Source organism: Centruroides vittatus, unplaced genomic scaffold (assembly GCF_030686945.1).
Source record: "Centruroides vittatus isolate TY-2023 unplaced genomic scaffold, ASM3068694v2 contig_884, whole genome shotgun sequence".
Classification (NCBI taxonomy): domain Eukaryota; kingdom Metazoa; phylum Arthropoda; class Arachnida; order Scorpiones; family Buthidae; genus Centruroides; species Centruroides vittatus.
Genome location: NW_027122576.1, coordinates 122,732 through 141,884, shown reverse-complemented (window position 1 = coordinate 141,884; position 19,153 = coordinate 122,732). Strand labels below are relative to the sequence as shown.

Below are 19,153 nucleotides of genomic sequence, written 5' to 3'. Positions count from 1 at the left end.
ACTGCATTGTACTAACTGGCAAATCTGGTAGGAAAAAGAGATGGATATACATGGTATGATCCAAAAGTTCGGGGACTGCAGTAATCTATGACAACAAAAGCATGTATTTGAAGTTACAACGTATCAAATGGATTCTACCAAACCACCTCTACATGTTCAAGTTAATTTCATCCATGTCATGTGATTAAACCGTGAGCGCTACTGTTTTTTTCCAGAGATAGTCACCTTTGTTCTGCGATGTAATAAAAGTGGAGTTTCAAGAACAACCTCCAACATTTCGACTTCACCGTGACCTTTCACCGTAGAATCACCTAACACCTTTCTTAGCAATTTTAAAATCTCTGTAGGTGTTTTACCTAAATGCTGACAAAATTTAATGTTGGAGGTTGTTCTTGAAACTCCACTTTGATTACGTCGCAGGACAAAGGTATCCGAAAGGTAAACTAGCTCCAGAAAAAAACAGCAGCGCTCGCTGTTTAATCACATGACATGGGTGAAATTAACCTGAACACGTAGAGGTGGTTTGGTAAAATCCATTTCATACGCTGTAACTTCAAATACATGCTTTTGTTGTCATAGATTACTGCAGTCCCCAAACTTTTGGATCGTACTACATATGTGTACACAGTGAAAACTGCTTAGGCAACCACCTGCATTCAACAAGCACCTGTCAAAACGGGCAAAAATTTCTGGCACAGAATAGTTTATACATAAAGTCTTCATATAAGTTACCTGTATTAAATGACCACCTGTGTAGTGCGACTGTGGGCATCGATTTTTGGTCCAAAACAACATACAACAACTGTGATAAGCGACCACTTCCGCCCATATATCTGGTCTAAACTCTTGTTTGAACCCACCTCAGACACTCCTCTCATCCTTGAAATTAGGTGCAGGCATTAATGAATTAGTCTAGAAACAAAAGAAATTCATTTGTTTGTTCGAAATTGTCCGAAAAACAAAAGAAATGTAAAGTGCTGTCATTAGAAGACAGTGTTAAAGTTACCAGAGAAAGTGAAAATGGTTTATCCCAACCGCATTTAGCTTCAAAGTTTAACTATGGGAAAACAAAATTTATTTTATTGTAGACCTGTAGTATTTTCCTTAAGAGTATAAAATTTTGTACACGATACAATGAATTGGCTGATCTCATCATTTGATAAAATTTATTTTATTTATTTATTTTTTCTTGATGCTCATAACAGTACACATGTGATAAATAGTGTCTGTATCAACCTATCTCATTTCCACAATATTTTTGAAAAATAATATCCAAGTAATTTTCCCATGCAAAATATTCAAAAAACAATAAAAGCATTAATGCAAAAATCAGTTTTACAGGCAACCTCCCTTTTTCAATTCCACAATTGTCATTGATGTAATGAAATAATAATATGAGAAGAAATAATAAAATCATTTTATTATTAATTAATGATTTTTTATCGAACTTAAGAAAATATTAAATATTTTAAAAAATACAGTATTTTTAAAGTTAAAATAAAATTAAACTAACAAAAACCAAAACCAAAGTGATGGAGAGATACCACGTGCTTCTATATTGATGACGTAATACACGAAACTGGGGAGCAAACAAAGAGAACCAAGTTGAATTAAGTCAGAAAAAAGAAAGTGTGCATTATAATCAAGAAAATGCAAATACTGTATTAATCTTTAAAATACTGGTATTAAATCTCTTATAAAATCACAATGAGTTCTGTTAATCGAGTTATCTGATAAGAATAAAATACAGTACTAATATAGCTCTATTGTTGAAAAAACTTGCTTATTTTTGCTCACCTCGAGTTTTGCTTAGTAGATATGGCTTTTTTAGCCTTATCTGCATGCAAAATATGTGCAAAAATACAGTATTACAGCACCACCTGTCTAAAAGACCACATTTTGAAGGAACCGTGGGTGGTTGCCATAGACAGGTTTTACTGTATATTCCTAAACAGATCTACTAGTATTTAAATTTAATGGAAATAGAAAGCTTAGAAGACTTACTGCAGTAATTACAATCAAAGATAAATGGATAAATTATTGATTTTTGCAAATAAATACTGTTGTTTCATCTAAAGTTAGATGTCCAAATACTTCTAGCTTCATGGTGTATGTTGAAACTCCAACAACAACTTTATTATTATTGTTTTTACAACATGAATTTCGATTAGTTTAGTACAAAAATAACTACTACACTCCAGATTTTTTTATTACAGATTTTCATAAATTTCATTAGATAAAGTTGCCTATTATAATACAAGATATATATTATGATATAAAACAATTAAAACATCTGTAAAATAAATATTTATATAATGAAAACTTATTGCCAGAATTATCTTTAGCTAATGGTAGAAATGACTAAAAATGTAATAATAGCAGCAAACAACTTTATAGATGCACAATATGACCTAAATATAACTGGAAATGTTATAATTTAAATAAGTCAAAGAAAATTTTAAAGGACTAACTGGTAAAAATAATAGAAATAAATATATATTTACCTTTCTGCACTTTCCACAAGTGCGTCATGATCAACACCAACACCTGCAATAACCATTCTGGAAGGTGTGTAATGATGCTTTAAGTAAGTAAAGATGATTGAACGATCAATAACTGAGATATTTTCAACAGGACAAAGCTTGGGCAGTCCTAAGGTGTTATCCCTATATGCAGCCTAATTTAAATTTTTAAATATTTCATAATAATAATAATTAAATTAAATAATATTTTAAAATATAAAAGCTCAAAATAAATTATTATACATTAAATTTTGTTTTATTTCATATAACCAGAAGGCTGACTAGAAAAATTATTTTTAGAAGTAAAAAAACTGCAATGTGGAAAGACAGTCATGGCAAGAAAGTAGCAGCATGATGAAATATATAAATCCAATGTTATCACTTGAAATCTTTTGATCTTTAATAATTTAGCAATGTAACAATATTAAAACCCAGTTATTTTAAATATTCACATATTACACTAACAATTTTCCATATCACATTTGAGCAAATTAAGTTACTTAATAATTCAGGAATTTTTTTGAATCATTAACTTAATTAATTCAAATATAATCTTACAATCTGAAATTTTAATGATCTTATCACTATACATTTTTAAAAACATTTCATATTTTTTGTGAGCATTTTTCCAATTTAACAAAATTCAATACTTAATATTCCATCAAAATTTCCCACTCAATATTTGTTCTTTGCTCCCAATTAGCATTACGAAAAATCATATGATATGATTTTACTAAATGCTATACACACCTACATTCAGATGTAGAAGCATCAAACTTTTTGAAATAAGTAATCATGAACTGTGATGATCTTGAACTCACACTATTATTCCTTATATTGCTTTGTATTCCTATCCTTTTGCAGTTTATATTGCAGTTACATGAATGTTTTTAATTATGATTATTATTATTTTTAATACATGGATTGTCCATCTAATCTATTTCATGTGTTTTATTATTAAAAGTGTTTAAAAAAAGCTAATAATCCTGTCAATTTAACATTTCTACCTGAAAAACTTTTTTGATGATTGAAATAAACAGAAATTATTTGAAATAATAAGAATCAAGGTTGTATAGTAAAATACATTTACTTACTGCATGTATCATTTCACATAATAATGGTTCCTTATCAGGTTTCATGTTAATATCTTCTAATTCAAATAAAATAGTCTGTCGAGCATTTTCTATCTAAAAATAAAATGCCAGATTATGTCAAGGTTTTCCAACAAAAATCTTTCAAACTCACAACTGAATTATTGAGAACAATATAAACAATTTATGAATATTTTTGAACAAAAAATGTAACTTTCAATACATTTATATCAAAACTAGCAGACCCAGCCATGCATTGCTGTGGCTCAAAATGTATCTATTATAAATGTATAACACTTCCCCCATGGGGGAATTTTGAAAAATCCCTTCTTAGTGTAAATTCTTTTGACATACCCTATTAAAATGCAATCAAAAATGCAAAAAACCCTATCTAAAATAGTATAATAGAAGCCAAGTTCTTCACGGTAAGCTTTAATTTTGTCCCTCTACCCGCGGGGGAATTTTGACATCTATATTATATAAAAACACGCACATATTCGAATGCAACGTTGTGTCAAAATTTCAAAGCGATCAGTGAAGAACTTCTGGAGATTTGAGATTAGGAACAAACGAACATTTACATTTTTATTTATATAGCTTACAAGTTCGGACACGTGAACTGCGTAGCTTGCTGACCATGTGACTGCGCCGTGCAATTACCTATCTTGTACAGTTACGTGTCTTGCCCCTAGCCACCCACTGACACCAAAAATATAATGCTTACATAGATGATATCTTTTAATTTATATGAATGTTTAATGGATTAATATACAGCCTATGTTCACCCTGAAGGTCCATTCTAAATATTGGTGAAAAAATTTTTGAAATCGGATGAGTAGTTTCGGAGATTACCTCCTACATCCAAACTTACAAACTTTACCTCTTTATAATATTAGTATAGATTTTTATATACTTGTACTTTAATATATGCAGGCAATCCAGAAAGTGACTTACATTTTGGCTGCTAGGGGCATAGGGTTGGACAAGAGTCGTCAGTTTGGAGTCAGACCGTCTCCTCACACATTCAGCTGTGTTAGCATGTGGTTTGTGTTGCTTCTGCTTTGTCCACTGTAAATTTTTAAAATGTATGCTGCAATTGAAAATCCCACAAGTTGTGAAGGGCAATCACTGATTAAGTTTTTGTTGGCAAAAAGTCACAAATCAATTGAAATTCATTGGCAACTTTCTAAGGTGTATAGAAACAACATAATGAGTGAAGGCAGAGTGAAACAGTGGAGCATTGTGTTCAAACATGGCCGCACTAATGTTCTCAACGAAAAGCAAACTAGCCGACCGAACATTTTGAATGATGAACTGGTGACGAAAATCAATGGAAACTGCTGCTATAAATTACAGAGCTCTCATTTGAGTTTCCACAAATTTCAAGGAGTTTGTTGCATTAGGTTGTAATGCCCAAGCTAGGCTACCATAAATTTTGTGCCAGATGGATACAAAAAATCTTGTCAGATAACTACAAAAAACAGGACATGGCAGCATTGTTACCATTTCTGAAAGCCTACCACAGAGATGGTGACTCATTTCTCGATCATGTCACAACTGGAGATGAGACTTGAATAAAACATATGAATTGTGAGACAAAAACCAGTCCATGGAGTGGGGATACACAAGTTCTCCCAAAAAAACCAAGGAAATGTTTGCAAACTTTGTCAGCTAGAAAGATCATGGCGATCATTTTTTGGGACAGGAAGAGCGGGGTTCTGGTGGATTTCCTCAAACACAGTTCAACAATAAACTCTGAGAGATACAGTAGAGAGTCGTTAATCGGAATCAATTGGGGACTGGGGTTTTTCAGATTAGTGATTTGTTCAGATTACCGATTATGTACGAAAAAAACATATTAACCTGTCCAATGTTCAAATTTTTCTCCATTGCGTGTCACTTCGTGTTGAATTTTCATTGATTTTAAGCCTAACGAAAATTTTTATAATAATAATCAAGGCTATCATATCGTTAAAAATTATTTCTTCATTTTGTACAAACAAAATAAATATATTGAAGAATATAAAAACATGAAAATTATACTTTAGAAGTAAATCTAGTATCAAAAACGTTCGATTCAGCATGACACAGTCCAACTGAAAATCGTTCCAATTACCGGGGTTCAGATTAACGACTCTCTACTGTATTAAGAAAATCTGTGATTTTGGTTTGTTTGCAGTTAATGATTTTTTAATATCAGTTCGAATTTTTCTAAGAGCTATTATGTCATTATACTCAAATTCTCATTGGTCGATGTATTCCAACAAAGTGTCAACAGAATTCAGGGCTGTGTTGTGACTAATGCGATTGATAATTTCTTCTTCTCTACTTCCAGCTTCATTCTCTTGCTCTTCTGGTTGAATGAGATTGGAAATAATATCCACGTCATTCATTATTTGAAAAACTCAATCATATGAATAATGTTCTAACCACTCCTCAATATTTTCTCTATCAACAGTGCCATGTAAATTTGCATTTAGCTCACTTATTTCAGATACTGTTTCACTTGTCTCGGGCTTGATAGAATCCAAAAAATCACCTACATTTGGTAGAATTTTCCTCCATGATCGAATGAGTGTTATTGGCTTTATTTTGTTCCAAGATTGAGTTACACCATGTATCGCATCCAGTATTGTCATTTTTTTCCAAAATTTAATTACCTTCATTACATTTTTTTAAAAATTAAATTTATGCACGGATAATCTGCACATGGATAATCAGGAGTTTACTGTATGTTGAAAAATAGTTTAAGAGTGTGGCTTTCAAATGTATATAATAAATGTTTCCTTTCACTTGGATTTTTTAAATTCTAAAATGTAAATTACTTTCTGGATTACCCTCATATATAAAATTTTTTAACTGAATTATAAAACTACATCTAAACCAAATGCCAATCATTTGTTAAATTACAGCATTACTAATTAATACAATTAAAGAAATATGTCACTAAAAGTCGACATATACCTTGTTTTGTATTCTGTTAATTACAAAAATTAATTAATTGATGTAAATTATTTAATCTGCAAAATTACAATTAATTAAGTATTAATTTAAATGTGTATATACCTATATAAATAAATAATTAATATAATGACAACAATAAATAATATATAATTTATAGTTAATAATTAATTGTAATACTGCATCAATTATTAATTCAAATCTATAATTTAATACAGTCTTAAGTTTTTAATAAATGTTTTCTTACTTCTTGTTCTGTTAATTTTGGTCTAAATACTGAATCAGCAATCAATTTGAGAACCGGATCAAGTTTTCGAGAATCTGCAGAAGCCGCATACACCATCGTATCCCTAAAATATAAAATGAATAAACTAAGTTAGATTTTTCAATAAACTAAAGAAATAATTTCTCTTTGTAATATATTATATTAATTAATATAAAGTATTGCTTTAATATTAATATAAATTCAATATAATCTAAGTACCAAACAAAGTTTGTAATATATTCTATCAATTAGGGGCCATCCATAAATTACGTAAGGTATTTTGGGGTGGGGGGGGGTCAAGGATTTCTTATGATTTCTCACTTAGGGGTAACAGATCTCGTCTTACGTAATATTCTTATTTTTATTTTTTGATGTCATTGAGTGGTGGAGTTTTGAATTTGGCAGTTTCTACTAAGAACGCTCGTACTAATGCCATCTCATGTGATGTGATAGAACAACAACAACAACAAACTCTCTCTCTATACATTTTTTATCATGGGAGAAAGGCCATGTGTGGTTTCTCTCTTGTTTTTTTTATTAGAATAAGTGCACCACTCCTATGGGAGTATAACACTAAGAATACATAAACCAAAATACATGATACAAAGTAAACAAAAAATTAATATTCAGCTTTTAGTGAAAACTAAAATGTAAAACTAGAAATTAGAAATTATAGTCTTTTCTTCCATATTTTTTGAACATAATTGTAAAAAGCATCAAACAGTGGCTTCTGAACAAGCTTATCGAGTGGACATGACCACCTGAAACCAAGCGTAAAGATTTCTAATTTCAGAATAAGTCTGTCTTAATCATAAATTGGACAATGATAGATCATATAGTCTATCATCGTCCAATATCTTGTTATTCTACCAGTTTTACTGCTCAACCATTGTTGATTCCACTTTTGCATAGCATTGTCATGAATATAATTTGTAAAGCTGCTACGTGAGAGTTGTGAGTGTAGTCCAAGTCAGTGGCCTTTGCAGCTGACTTAGCCTCAAAGTCGGCTTTTTCATTTCCTAGTATGCCAGTATGGCCAGGAACAAATATAAAAGTTATCTTATTTACAAGATTTTTAATATGGTGCTGGATATATGTGATTTTACTGTTATTGCAATTGGGATTTAATAGAGCTTTTAGGACAGACTGAGAATCACTGTAAATGTTGAAAGAGAGTTTTATTTGGTAGTGAAGTGGCCCACTGAACAGCTTGGTAGATGGAGGTATGTGTGAGGTATCCATATCCTCTAACATATTTTGGACAAAATATGTCAGTTTGGAGGAAGATACACAGATACTTGAGCTGACGTGAAGGGGACTTTTGGACCCATCTGTGTAGATATTGATGTCTGCATGGTTATCCATAGAGGAAGCAGATGACACAAAATGTACCCTGGAGATAACCTTGTTTACAGGGAGATAATCAGAGATAGTAGGATAATTGCAATGTGATAGCATATGAACAGCCATAGATAGGAGTAGAGACTGTTGTTGAGCCTTAATGTTTGTAGTTTTGAATATATATATGTATAGTATGTATGTATAGTACATGTATTAATGTATAGTAGTTTAGAACCTTTTCTACAATACATAGTGGCAAAGGAAAGAGTTCTGCTAGTATCAGAGAAGCATTAGTAGAAACAGTTCTGCAGCACTTTGAAATTCTGATGGCAAACTGTTTTTGAAGAGAGTAATTTACTTGCTACTGAATTTTTACTAGTTATATGACCCTAGCTACAGGCCACATAAAGTAGCATTGGTTGTATTGCCCCATTATATAGAGTTTTACAGCTTTACGATTTAGTCCCCAGGTGCACCTAGCACACTTTAGCAGCATGTAGTTTGTTTTCTTGGCCTTAGCCAAGATGTAATTAATATGGAAATGGAATATGGTTTCTATTCTCTCTTGTTTTATTTTATATGATGTTTCTGTTTACATGTGCACTAGCTGGTCAATCTGTCAAAGTTTTTTGCGTCCTTTTGTGAAAATTAAAATTTATATAAAAATGATTATTATGACATTGATTAATAATGATAATAATAATACTAATAATAATAAAAAGATTGTTAATAATTAAAAAATAAAGTTTTTAAAATAAATTGTTCATTTGAATTCATTAAATTTTTATATTTTTAAATTTGTTCACATAGTCATTTATAAATAATAGTACATATTAATTAAGTAATTAATCATTCTATATTTTGAACCTAAGGTTTTTAGGGTTTCATAAAACAATTTTTTCTTTGTTAAAATCTTTCTATAAAATCATGCCTAAATATTATGTAAGATAGGGAAGGGGAGGGGATCAAAGAAAATATTACAGTTTCTTACACAGGGGTGGGTGGGGGTCTAGAATGGCTGAAATCGCCCTTACGTAATTTATGGATGGCCCCTTACTATAGAAATGACATTTACATTACTATAATTTAAAATGTTCACTCTAAAGTATCACCGTGACTGAGTTATGAGCATGCCTTGTTCCTGAAAATCTCCTGTAAATCAAAACAACATAAATAGCCACAAGCTTTTCTATTATATGTTAATAAAATTTGTATCTCATTCCAGCATAATTGGGCCACCAAGTTTCCAAATAAATTTGAAGTGGTATGAAACACCTACTTACCTATCAACTAATGATTATAAATGAAATGAAGTAAAATAAATAAAATGGAATATTGATTATGTTGTTCACTGATATAAAAGGAGCCAATGTGAAATGAAACAAGCAAATACAGAAGTTATCATACATTTATTTATCTGAAAATAAAATCTCAGTACTTACTCCAGCACTCAATTTAATAAATACAAACATTTTCAGTCTCATTTAGTGGCCTTCGTCTGGTAAAACAGCCATTCTACCAAACTCAAGAAAAGCAATCATTGTAAAAGTCCCCAAAAAGTACCTGATAAAGCTTCCTAAATGAGATCAAAACATTTGCTTGTTTATTAAATCAAGTGCTGAAGTAAGTACTAAAGTTTTATTTTGAGATAGTGACTGTGTTCCAGCTTTGAAAGTTTGTATTTCTTTATTTAATGGAAAAGAAAATAAAAGTTTTAGTTAAGACAATAAACAGGCTAAAAACAAATAAAAAAAAAGTGATTTCTAATTAATAATACTGTAATTAATGACAGAAGAATTTGTAATGCACAAATGAAATTTGAAAAACTGCACAATCACACTATAACAAATAACACTACCCTAGCTATTACATTGAAAAGAAACAAATTATTATTCATCTCAAGTATTTTCTTTTTACAATCCAATTTTATAGTAGGAACATATGATGCTGTCTTTTTCATTTATGTACAAAACAATAATCTATCTTTTTCTATTCAATTCCTTACATTACTCCTTCTTAATATATTTGTCAACTTAGACATTAATTATTAATACGACTGTTAGACTGGTGTTAGGTGTTTATGCAAAATTGAGTAAAAGTTCTTTATTGAGACTCCTCTACAGGAGGCTTAATAAAGAAAGTCTGTTTTCTAGAAGAACTTTTACTCAATTTTGCATAAACACCTAACACCAGTCTAACAGTCCTATTAATAATTAATGTCTAAAGTTGACAAATATATTAAGAATAGAAATAAGGACAATAAGGCAATAATAATTATCCTTACATTACTCATTTTTAAGAAAAATAAATAATCATCAGGTTAAATGTTAATAATTTACAATGTGGATAAGGGGTTCTGAAATTTTCTCTTTTCTCTATAAACTTTCAGGACAGTTTAGGAATTTCGAAACAGTACTTCTATCATCCAAAAGTTTCACTTGACAATGACTTTATTCATTTAATTTAGTGTTACATTTCAGAATGATGTATAGTTTCGTTCCCTCTTCAGCAATATTTATATTGGGTTGTTCGGAAAGTTCGTAGCGATTTTTGATAGCCGACAGTTGAGACACCGATTGACGCGAAAATGATTAGAATTGTACAAACCAATGAATATTACGATAAATGACCTTGAGACGCGTCCGTTACAAAAAAACCGTTAAGATTATTCAAATAGCGTTTAATTTGGCTCATTGCAAAAATGGATGCGAACAACGTGCATTATCGACACTTGTTTCTTTTCTTTTTTCGTAAACGCAAAAATGCTGTACAAACAGCAAAAAAGATATGTGATGTTTATGGTGAGAGTGCTGTATCAGAATCAACTGTTCGAAAGTGGTTTGCAAAATTTAAAACGGGTAATTTCAGCCTTGAAGATGCTCCTCGCTCAGGAAGACCTCCTGTTATTGAAGAGGACCAAATCAAAGCATTATTGGATGAAAACCCTCATTACACAACTCGAGAGATTGCAGACATAGTGAAGTCATCAAACAGTACTGTATTTCAACATCTAAAGAAGCTCGGATACGTGAATCGTTATGACATTTGGATACCTCACGACTTAACGGAAAAAAACTTACTGGATCGCATCTCCATTTGTGATTCTCTTGAAAAACGAAATGAAAATGACCCTTTTTTGAAGCGTTTAGTGACAGGTGATGAAAAGTGGATCATTTATAACAACATCAGCCGAAAACGATCGTGGGGTAAGAAAAATGAATCACCATTAAAAACTCCAAAGGCCGGTCTTCATCCAAAGAAGGTCATGCTCACTGTCTGGTGGGATTGGAAAGGAATCCTGTACTATGAGCTGCTTCCACAGAATCAAACAATTGATTCTGATAAGTATTGTTCCCAATTGGATAAGCTGAACATGGCAATTAAAGAAAAACGTCCGGAACTGGCCAATAGAAAAGGCATTGTGTTTCACCAAGATAATGCCAGACCTCACACGTCTTTACGAACACGCCAAAAATTATTGGAACTAGGCTGGGATGTTTTACCCCACCCCCCTTACTCACCCGACCTTGCCCCGTCGGACTACCATTTGTTCCGTTCTCTACAAAATTCCCTTCATGATAAAAACTTTGATAGTTTGGAAGCTTGCAAAAACCACGTGGATCAGTTTTTCGCGGAAAAAACTGGAAAGTTCTACGAAGAGGGTATCATGAAGCTGCCCCATAGATGGCAACACGTCATTAAAAACAATGGCGCATACATAGTGGAATAAAAGTATATTTTTAGTATTAAAACAATTTCTTTTATTTCTCTTAAAAATCGCTACGAACTTTCCGAACAACCCAATATTAAAAATTAATAGTTCTGTACAATTTTAAAAATTTATATACTTCCTGATTGTATATTTTAAAAAACTCATTATAAATCCTTTATCTGTAATATTAAAAATATATAATTTAACATTTACTATTTCATACTACACACTATTTTACAAATATTTCACACAGGGTAGAAAAATATTTTACTTTTTCAGTAACTTCTTACAGTAAAATATTTTTTTACTTGTGCAAACATAAAGCAGATACTAGCTCAGCCAATAATTAGTCTAATTCACAAAACAACACCTTTACTTATAGCTGAGATAATTTTATTGAAAAAACTAACGTTTTCGGCTTACTCAATAAGCCATCTTCAGGTTTTAACTTTCAAAAAAAGGAACATTATCGTTCCATTAAAAGAATACAATTGTTTGAAAAAATTCAAACCATTAGTAACGGACAAAAATAAAAAATAAAAATAAAAACAAAAAGGAAGAACATGGTAATATAAATAAATAAATATACAATAAAATCGTTATAGTGGGAATAAGAAGTAAAAAATGAAAATAAAAATGATTCCACCGATGATACAAGAATTTTAGGGATAAGACTTAAAGAACACAAGTATGACGTCAGGAAAGGCTCCAACGCAACAGTACTTTCACAATACGCGCAGACCCAAGGCTCAATAATTAAATGGGAGGAAGCGGATATTGTAAAACCCTTGAGCTCCCCAACATTAGCAAGTACCGCAGAAAAAATTGAAATTTACAAAAGCAAGTTGGAAGAGGCATGCATAAATGTGAGGGACGCTGACAGCCTACCAACAGCTTGGAAATTCATAGTCAAGAAATGTATCACAAACTCGTAGGCTTGTCTTAGCTTGTTTTGGCATCATTCCTCGATAATCTGCCACTTTTTTTTTTAAAAAAGTATCACCAGTGGAATCATTTTTATTTTCATTTTTTTACTTCTTATTTCCCACTATAACGATTTTATTGTATATTTATTTATTTATATTACCATGTTCTTCCTTTTTGTTTTTATTTTTTATTTTTGTCCATTACTAATGGTTTGAATTTTTTCAAACAATTGTATTCTTTTAATGGAACGATAATGTTCCTTTTTTCAAAAGTTAAAACCTGAAGATGGCTTATTGAGTAAGCCGAAAACGTTAGTTTTCTCAATAAAATTATCTCAGCTATAAGTAAAGGTGTTACTTGTGCAAAATTGTAATTGTTTGTAAACAGTAATGTTTTAACCTTTAAAGATATAACCAATTGGTTAATAAAAATAAAAATTTCTCATTTTTTATAAATAAATTGATTATAGAAAACTGTCATTAAATAAGCCAACATAAATCCTGAATGTTCAGCATAATAATAAACTGATATTTTTTATGGAATTATATAATATCAAAAATTGAGCAACAAAAAACATGGCATTTCATAATAAACATTTATATAATTCTTTTGTAAAGAAACTTAAATTAGATAAGATTTGAATAATAACAGTATAGAGAGGTTTCATGTCGACATCACGAGTGACGTCATGAGCATGCGCAATTGTCCAGCGCCATCTTTGTGACTGTTTGTGACTTGTTTACGTTTTGTGTGTGTTCACGTGCGTTTTAACTGGAGTTCTTGTGTTGTTTTTTTTCGTCGCGAATATCACTATGGTGATTTGTTGTGTAATTGGGTGTAATGCTAGTTCACTCAAGAACAAAGGAACATCATTTTTTAAAATTCCCGGCATTATTTGTCATCAAGGATCTCAAACTGAGGAGCTTTCACGACGAAGGCAAACTGCATGGCTCTCGAGAATTAACCGGAAAAATTTCGTTACGAATAAAGTGAATATCAATACAAGAGTTTGTCAGAAACATTTCATTTCAATATTTACGTTAATAAACACTAAGTTATATTTTAAAACCTAAAAGAGTTTACTGATTTGCTTATATTAATTTAGTTAGGTATAATGCATTTATAAACGAATAACTAACGTAATTTCAGGCTTTAGCTAGTGCAAACTTATAAACATTACACGTTAAAACGAAAAGCAAGTAGACTTATTATATGCTAGTTTCAACTAGAAAATAAAGGTACTGAACAATTTGAATTAAAAAATTTCCACGGCTGTTTTTAATTAGACTTTTACTTTCAGACAAAAATTCTTACTTAAGAAATACGTAAAAACACGAGTTTAAACAAACAAAAGAAAACATATCTTTCCAAGCAATATTACTTCGCTGTTATTAATTACTTTTACTTTTATATCAGGAGAAACCCAGCCACTTGTTAAATAGTTATGGGCCTCTAAAGATTTATAAGCTTTCATTTGTGACAGGGTGTAGAAATTTGTTGTAAAAACCAAATAGTTTATAATGTCACCAAATTCTACTTTCGGCCACAACTCTTGATATACGACGAAGTCTGATAAACTGGCTTCGTATGGATCGCCTTGACATAACGAAATTTTCTCTTCGTACAGAGCTGCATCTCGTCCTGTTAGACTGCTAGAATAGCTTGCAAGAAAAGAATCTTTTTTAACTTAATCCATGATAATAGAACTGCAGTATTTTTGTACGTTTAAACTAAAAAAAGACGTCGAATAACAGACTACGTGCAAGCTAAGCGAGCGAAAACTACCACAAAAATGGCGAATGGGCGGAGCAAACGTGTGTTTTATCACGTGACATGCAACCTTGAAACCTCTCTATTTAATTAAAATTAAAAATAATACTTTATAATCATAATAGAAGAAATGTTTTTCAGTTAAACTGATAAAAATATAGTACATGTAATTTATTTAATGATACAAACCTAGAACCTTGACAATCGCATATTCCACTATGTCTTTCTAATTCTTGTAACACTGCATCTTTATCAGCAAATTCATTTGTAGACTAAAAAATAAAATATAAATCATTTAGCTACATTGAATACTGTATTTACAGGTTATAGTACAAAATAGGACTTAGTTTCTTAGATTCTCAGATCACAAACTCCCATGAAATCAAGCTTAATATTAAGAAAAGATTTACCAAGAAATGAGACAAGTTAAGCAATTGCCAAGTTTACTTTGCAATTTGCAAGTCACAATCATTAAAGCAGATTTGAAACATTTTGTGTTCAATTATATTAAAACTAAATCATTTTATTGTGTGGAAGAAACATTAAACTTTTAAAAGTAAATCGATTTAAGATGGATTAAAATGCAAAACAGACAATGCTGTCCTTTTATATATATCACTTTAGAAGCAGATTTCTGCATTTAACTTCATTTAAGACAACTAGCAGAAGTGTGACACAATCATCCTGCTACTATATACAGTAAAACCTATCTATGGCGACCACCTAGGGTTCCTTCAAAAAATGGTCTTTTAGTCAGGTGGTCGTCCAATACAGGTGGTGATGAAATACTGTATTTCCATACGTATTTTGCACACTTTTTAGCCATTTCTACTAAACAAAACTCGAGGTGAGCAAAAATAAGAAAATTTTTTCAACAATAGAGCTATGTTGGTATTGTATTTTATTCTTGTCGGATAACTCAATTTACAGGATTTGTTGTCATTTTATAAGGCAGATTTAACACCAATATTTTAAAGATTAATACAATACTCTCATTTTCTTGATTATAATGCACACTTTCATTTTTCCAACTTAATTAATTCAACTTGGTTCTTTTTGTTTGCTCCTCAGTTACATGTATTAAATCATTGATATGCAAGCGCGTCGTATCTCTCCATCACTTTGGTTTTGGTTTTCGTTAGTTTAATCTTATTTTAACTTTAAAAATACTGTATTTTTAAAAAATATTTAATATTTTCTTAAGTTCAACAAAAAATCATTAATTAATAATATAATGATTTTATTATTTCTTTTCATAATACAATTTAATTACATTCCACGATTGTTCAATGACAACGGCGAAATCGAAAAGAAAGGTTGCCTGTAAAACTGATTTTTGCATTAATGCATTTATTGTTTTTCGAATATTTTGTGTGCGAAAATTACCTGGATATTATTTCTCTAAAACTATTGCAGAAATAAGGTAGGTTGATACAGAAACTATTTATCACATATGTACTGTACATGAGCTTCAAAAATAAATAAATAAATAAAATAAATTTTATCAAATGATGAGATCAGCCGATTCATTGTATCGTGTACAATATTTTATACCCCTAAGGAAAATACTGTAGGTCTATGGTAAAATAAATTGCATTTTTCCACAGTTAAACATCGCAGCTAAATTGCCATTGTGATAAACCATTTTCACCTTTTCTGATAACTAACATGATTTTCTAACAGCACTTTGCAATTCTTTCATTTTTCGGACAATTTCAAACAAACTGAAATGAATTTCCTTTGTTGCTAGACTAATTCATTAACACCTGCACCTAATTTCAAGGGTGAGGGAAGTGCCCGAGGTGGGTTCGAACAAGCATTTAGACTAATTCATTATATTAGGAGGTGGAAACATTGTTGAGATGGATTCGAGCAATAGTTTAGACCAGATATATTTGCAGAAGTGGTCACTTATTACAGTTGTTGTATGTTGTTTCGGACCAAACATCAATGCCCGCAGTCGTGTTACACAGGTGGTCATCTAATACAGGTAACTTATTCAAAGACTATGTATAAACTATTCTGTGCCAGAAATTTTTGCCCGTTTTGACAGGTGCCCGTTGAATGCAGGTGGTTGCCTAAGGTGTTTTCACTGTACATGATATTATCTGTACTAAATTCCTTTTTAAGTTTCAATATAGATTGTATTTGTTTTCATTATAGTTAAATAATTATGCAGATCATTAATCCGTACCTGGGATCATCCCATCTCCTGCTTTTAAGTTTGGTCGTTTTTCTAGCATAACAACCAAACATTGTAGTCCAATCTCTAGATACCTATGTGAGCAAGTTATTCAAACATTAAAACCATGTTATCTCTCCAAGATAGTCTTGTATACAAAATATATAGATGACATCCTCATTATTTAGCAACCTAATTGTATGTAATGCTATTTTTAGACTTTTCATCTACCAACCATCTATCAAATAATGCTCCTAACCAACCCAAAATTACATAATGCATACCCTCGATCAACGATCAACCACTAAGGCGGGTCTTACTTATACTAAGGTGTAATACACAGCTTAGGATATCAAACAGTTACATAAACAGTATGGTTCACTATGCAACTTTTTGGAAACAAAAATGAATCGTTCTATTATAGAAAGGTTGAGATCCTAGCATTACGTAATGGTTTTGTAAACAACCTCACCCCTTGTAACTAGTCATAATGATTATCTGCATTAATGAAATGAAAATCTAATATGTTTTAATTATAAAAGATAAAAAAATAATCCAATTTTCTGCTTCCAAACTGTTAATACATTTAATTTAACTAATTACAAAACTTACTTTCTTGCAAAGACACAATGCAGTGACAGTAGATTTAAAACACTGGGCAATCTACTACATTTAAATCTACTGTCACTGCATTGTGTCTTCATAAGAAAGAAAACATAAAACATGGTTTCCTCAATATAAAACTTACGTTAAATGCCAACTTCTCGAGAAAATGCGAGATTCCGCTCGGATATGCTACTTCGTACCGAGATCCAGAATCAATAACAACTAATAATAAATAATAAAGTAAAAATTAAACTAATTTTCAAATGGTTTTTTTGCTTAATATTAAAAACTGTGTTAAATTTAATAAAGATATTTAATCTTACATACAAACTTTATAATAAAAGTTATTCCGAATATTTATTAACAAAATTATCCATAAATTCACTTAGTTAAAACACAATTAGCTAAAGATAAAAAAACTTAATAATTAATTAATAAGAAAATTCTAAAACACCAAATTTTTCAGTTGAAAGCATGCAAATGATTTCTAGAAATTTGATTTACTTATTATTACAAAAATTTATTTTAGAAATATGCAATTTTAAATTTTTTAAAGTGAAATTAGTTAAAAATGGACAAAACTTGGCATCAAATTGAAATTAAAAATTAAATGCACTGCTTATTTAAAGCCACATTTTACCTGCTGTTCACTTAATTATGAACATGATAATATATACATATATTATTTAAAGGCATAAAATATTTAATAAGAAATATTTTCAGCCATTTTCAGCACACACATTTTAAATGTTTACACTTTGTCATTCAACCATTGTGTTATTAATTGTTTTGCTTTGACTACATTAATAAGCAAGATGTTAAAAATGTCAAATTTATTACATATTTTATTTTTTTGATTAAAATTATTTTATGTTCATTACAGTTTAACTATTGAATGAAGAACTAAAGGTTACAAGTGATCTACATTGTTGTGACAACATGGCAATTCACATTGTTTAGTGCTTTTTAAATTAAAGGTAAAGTTATTACTTTCTTTGTTTAACAAACAATTATTGTGTCCAGTATATGTGAAAATGGTGTTGTCGTCATTTTCCTTGTATATTACGTCTTACCAACCCAACAGAATTGTAAAGTGCAAATAAGATGAGAAAGATCTGTTTTTTGTACTTCACTTGTTCCAGCTTTCATAAGAGAGATAAGAACCATAAAGGATTTTGGACAAGCCACTAACAAAACTAATCAGGATAACTTCTTTAAAATTGCATTGAGTTCAGCCTAAAACAATTTTCACGAAATTAAAAATTACATACAATGACAATAAAAATATGTCTACCAGAAATATTGTTTTTAAAGAAGTTTTGCAATGCACATGAAATTTTTCTTCAATAAAACATTCTACTTAGTATTTACAGTAGACTTTCACTAATCTGGCCCTCAATTATTCAGCATATATTCAGTGTGATTATGTACCAAAATGTTAGGAATGTGACACATCTGTTTTCTGTTTACTCAATTTTATTTCTTTGAACAGTCTTGTAAGTGAGTGCATCATGTGCCCTTTCCTCCAAAAAATTCTATTCAGAAGGGCAATGGGCCAAGTCATTTATTGCATTTAACTATTCATTTGGTAATTCAGCATCCCTCTGTGCATGCAATGGCCAGATTAGCAAGTTTACTGCATTTTGTTTAGTTTCACTTTACTAAACATCATTCTATCCCTCATTACTGGTGGGCAAAAAAATGACTAATTTTAATATTATAAAAGAAATACTTAAATTAAAACCAACAACTGTAGTGCCTTTGACCGGTGTGCTT

The 19,153-nt window shown here is 30.6% G+C and overlaps 2 protein-coding genes across 2 annotated transcripts in view; both read right to left on the bottom strand.

Moving 5' to 3' along the window:
• The window catches only part of LOC136983625 (TBC1 domain family member 2B-like), a 129,563-nt gene extending 115,162 nt beyond the window's left edge, over positions 1 to 14,401 (bottom strand). Inside the window, exon 1 of the mRNA XM_067280421.1 lies at positions 14,392 to 14,401. The gene's annotated coding sequence lies outside the window, so the exon portion shown is untranslated. The remainder of the gene's footprint in view (positions 1 to 14,391) is intronic.
• Positions 1 to 19,153, bottom strand: part of LOC136983627 (mitochondrial-processing peptidase subunit alpha) — a 45,068-nt gene that overhangs the window by 16,715 nt on the left and 9,200 nt on the right. The window contains exons 3-7 of the mRNA XM_067280427.1: positions 17,520 to 17,599; positions 14,779 to 14,861; positions 6,822 to 6,924; positions 3,617 to 3,709; positions 2,505 to 2,677 (exon numbers count right to left, since the gene is read on the bottom strand). Of these exons, the coding sequence (XP_067136528.1) occupies positions 2,505 to 2,677; positions 3,617 to 3,709; positions 6,822 to 6,924; positions 14,779 to 14,861; positions 17,520 to 17,599 (532 nt within the window). The remainder of the gene's footprint in view (positions 1 to 2,504; positions 2,678 to 3,616; positions 3,710 to 6,821; positions 6,925 to 14,778; positions 14,862 to 17,519; positions 17,600 to 19,153) is intronic.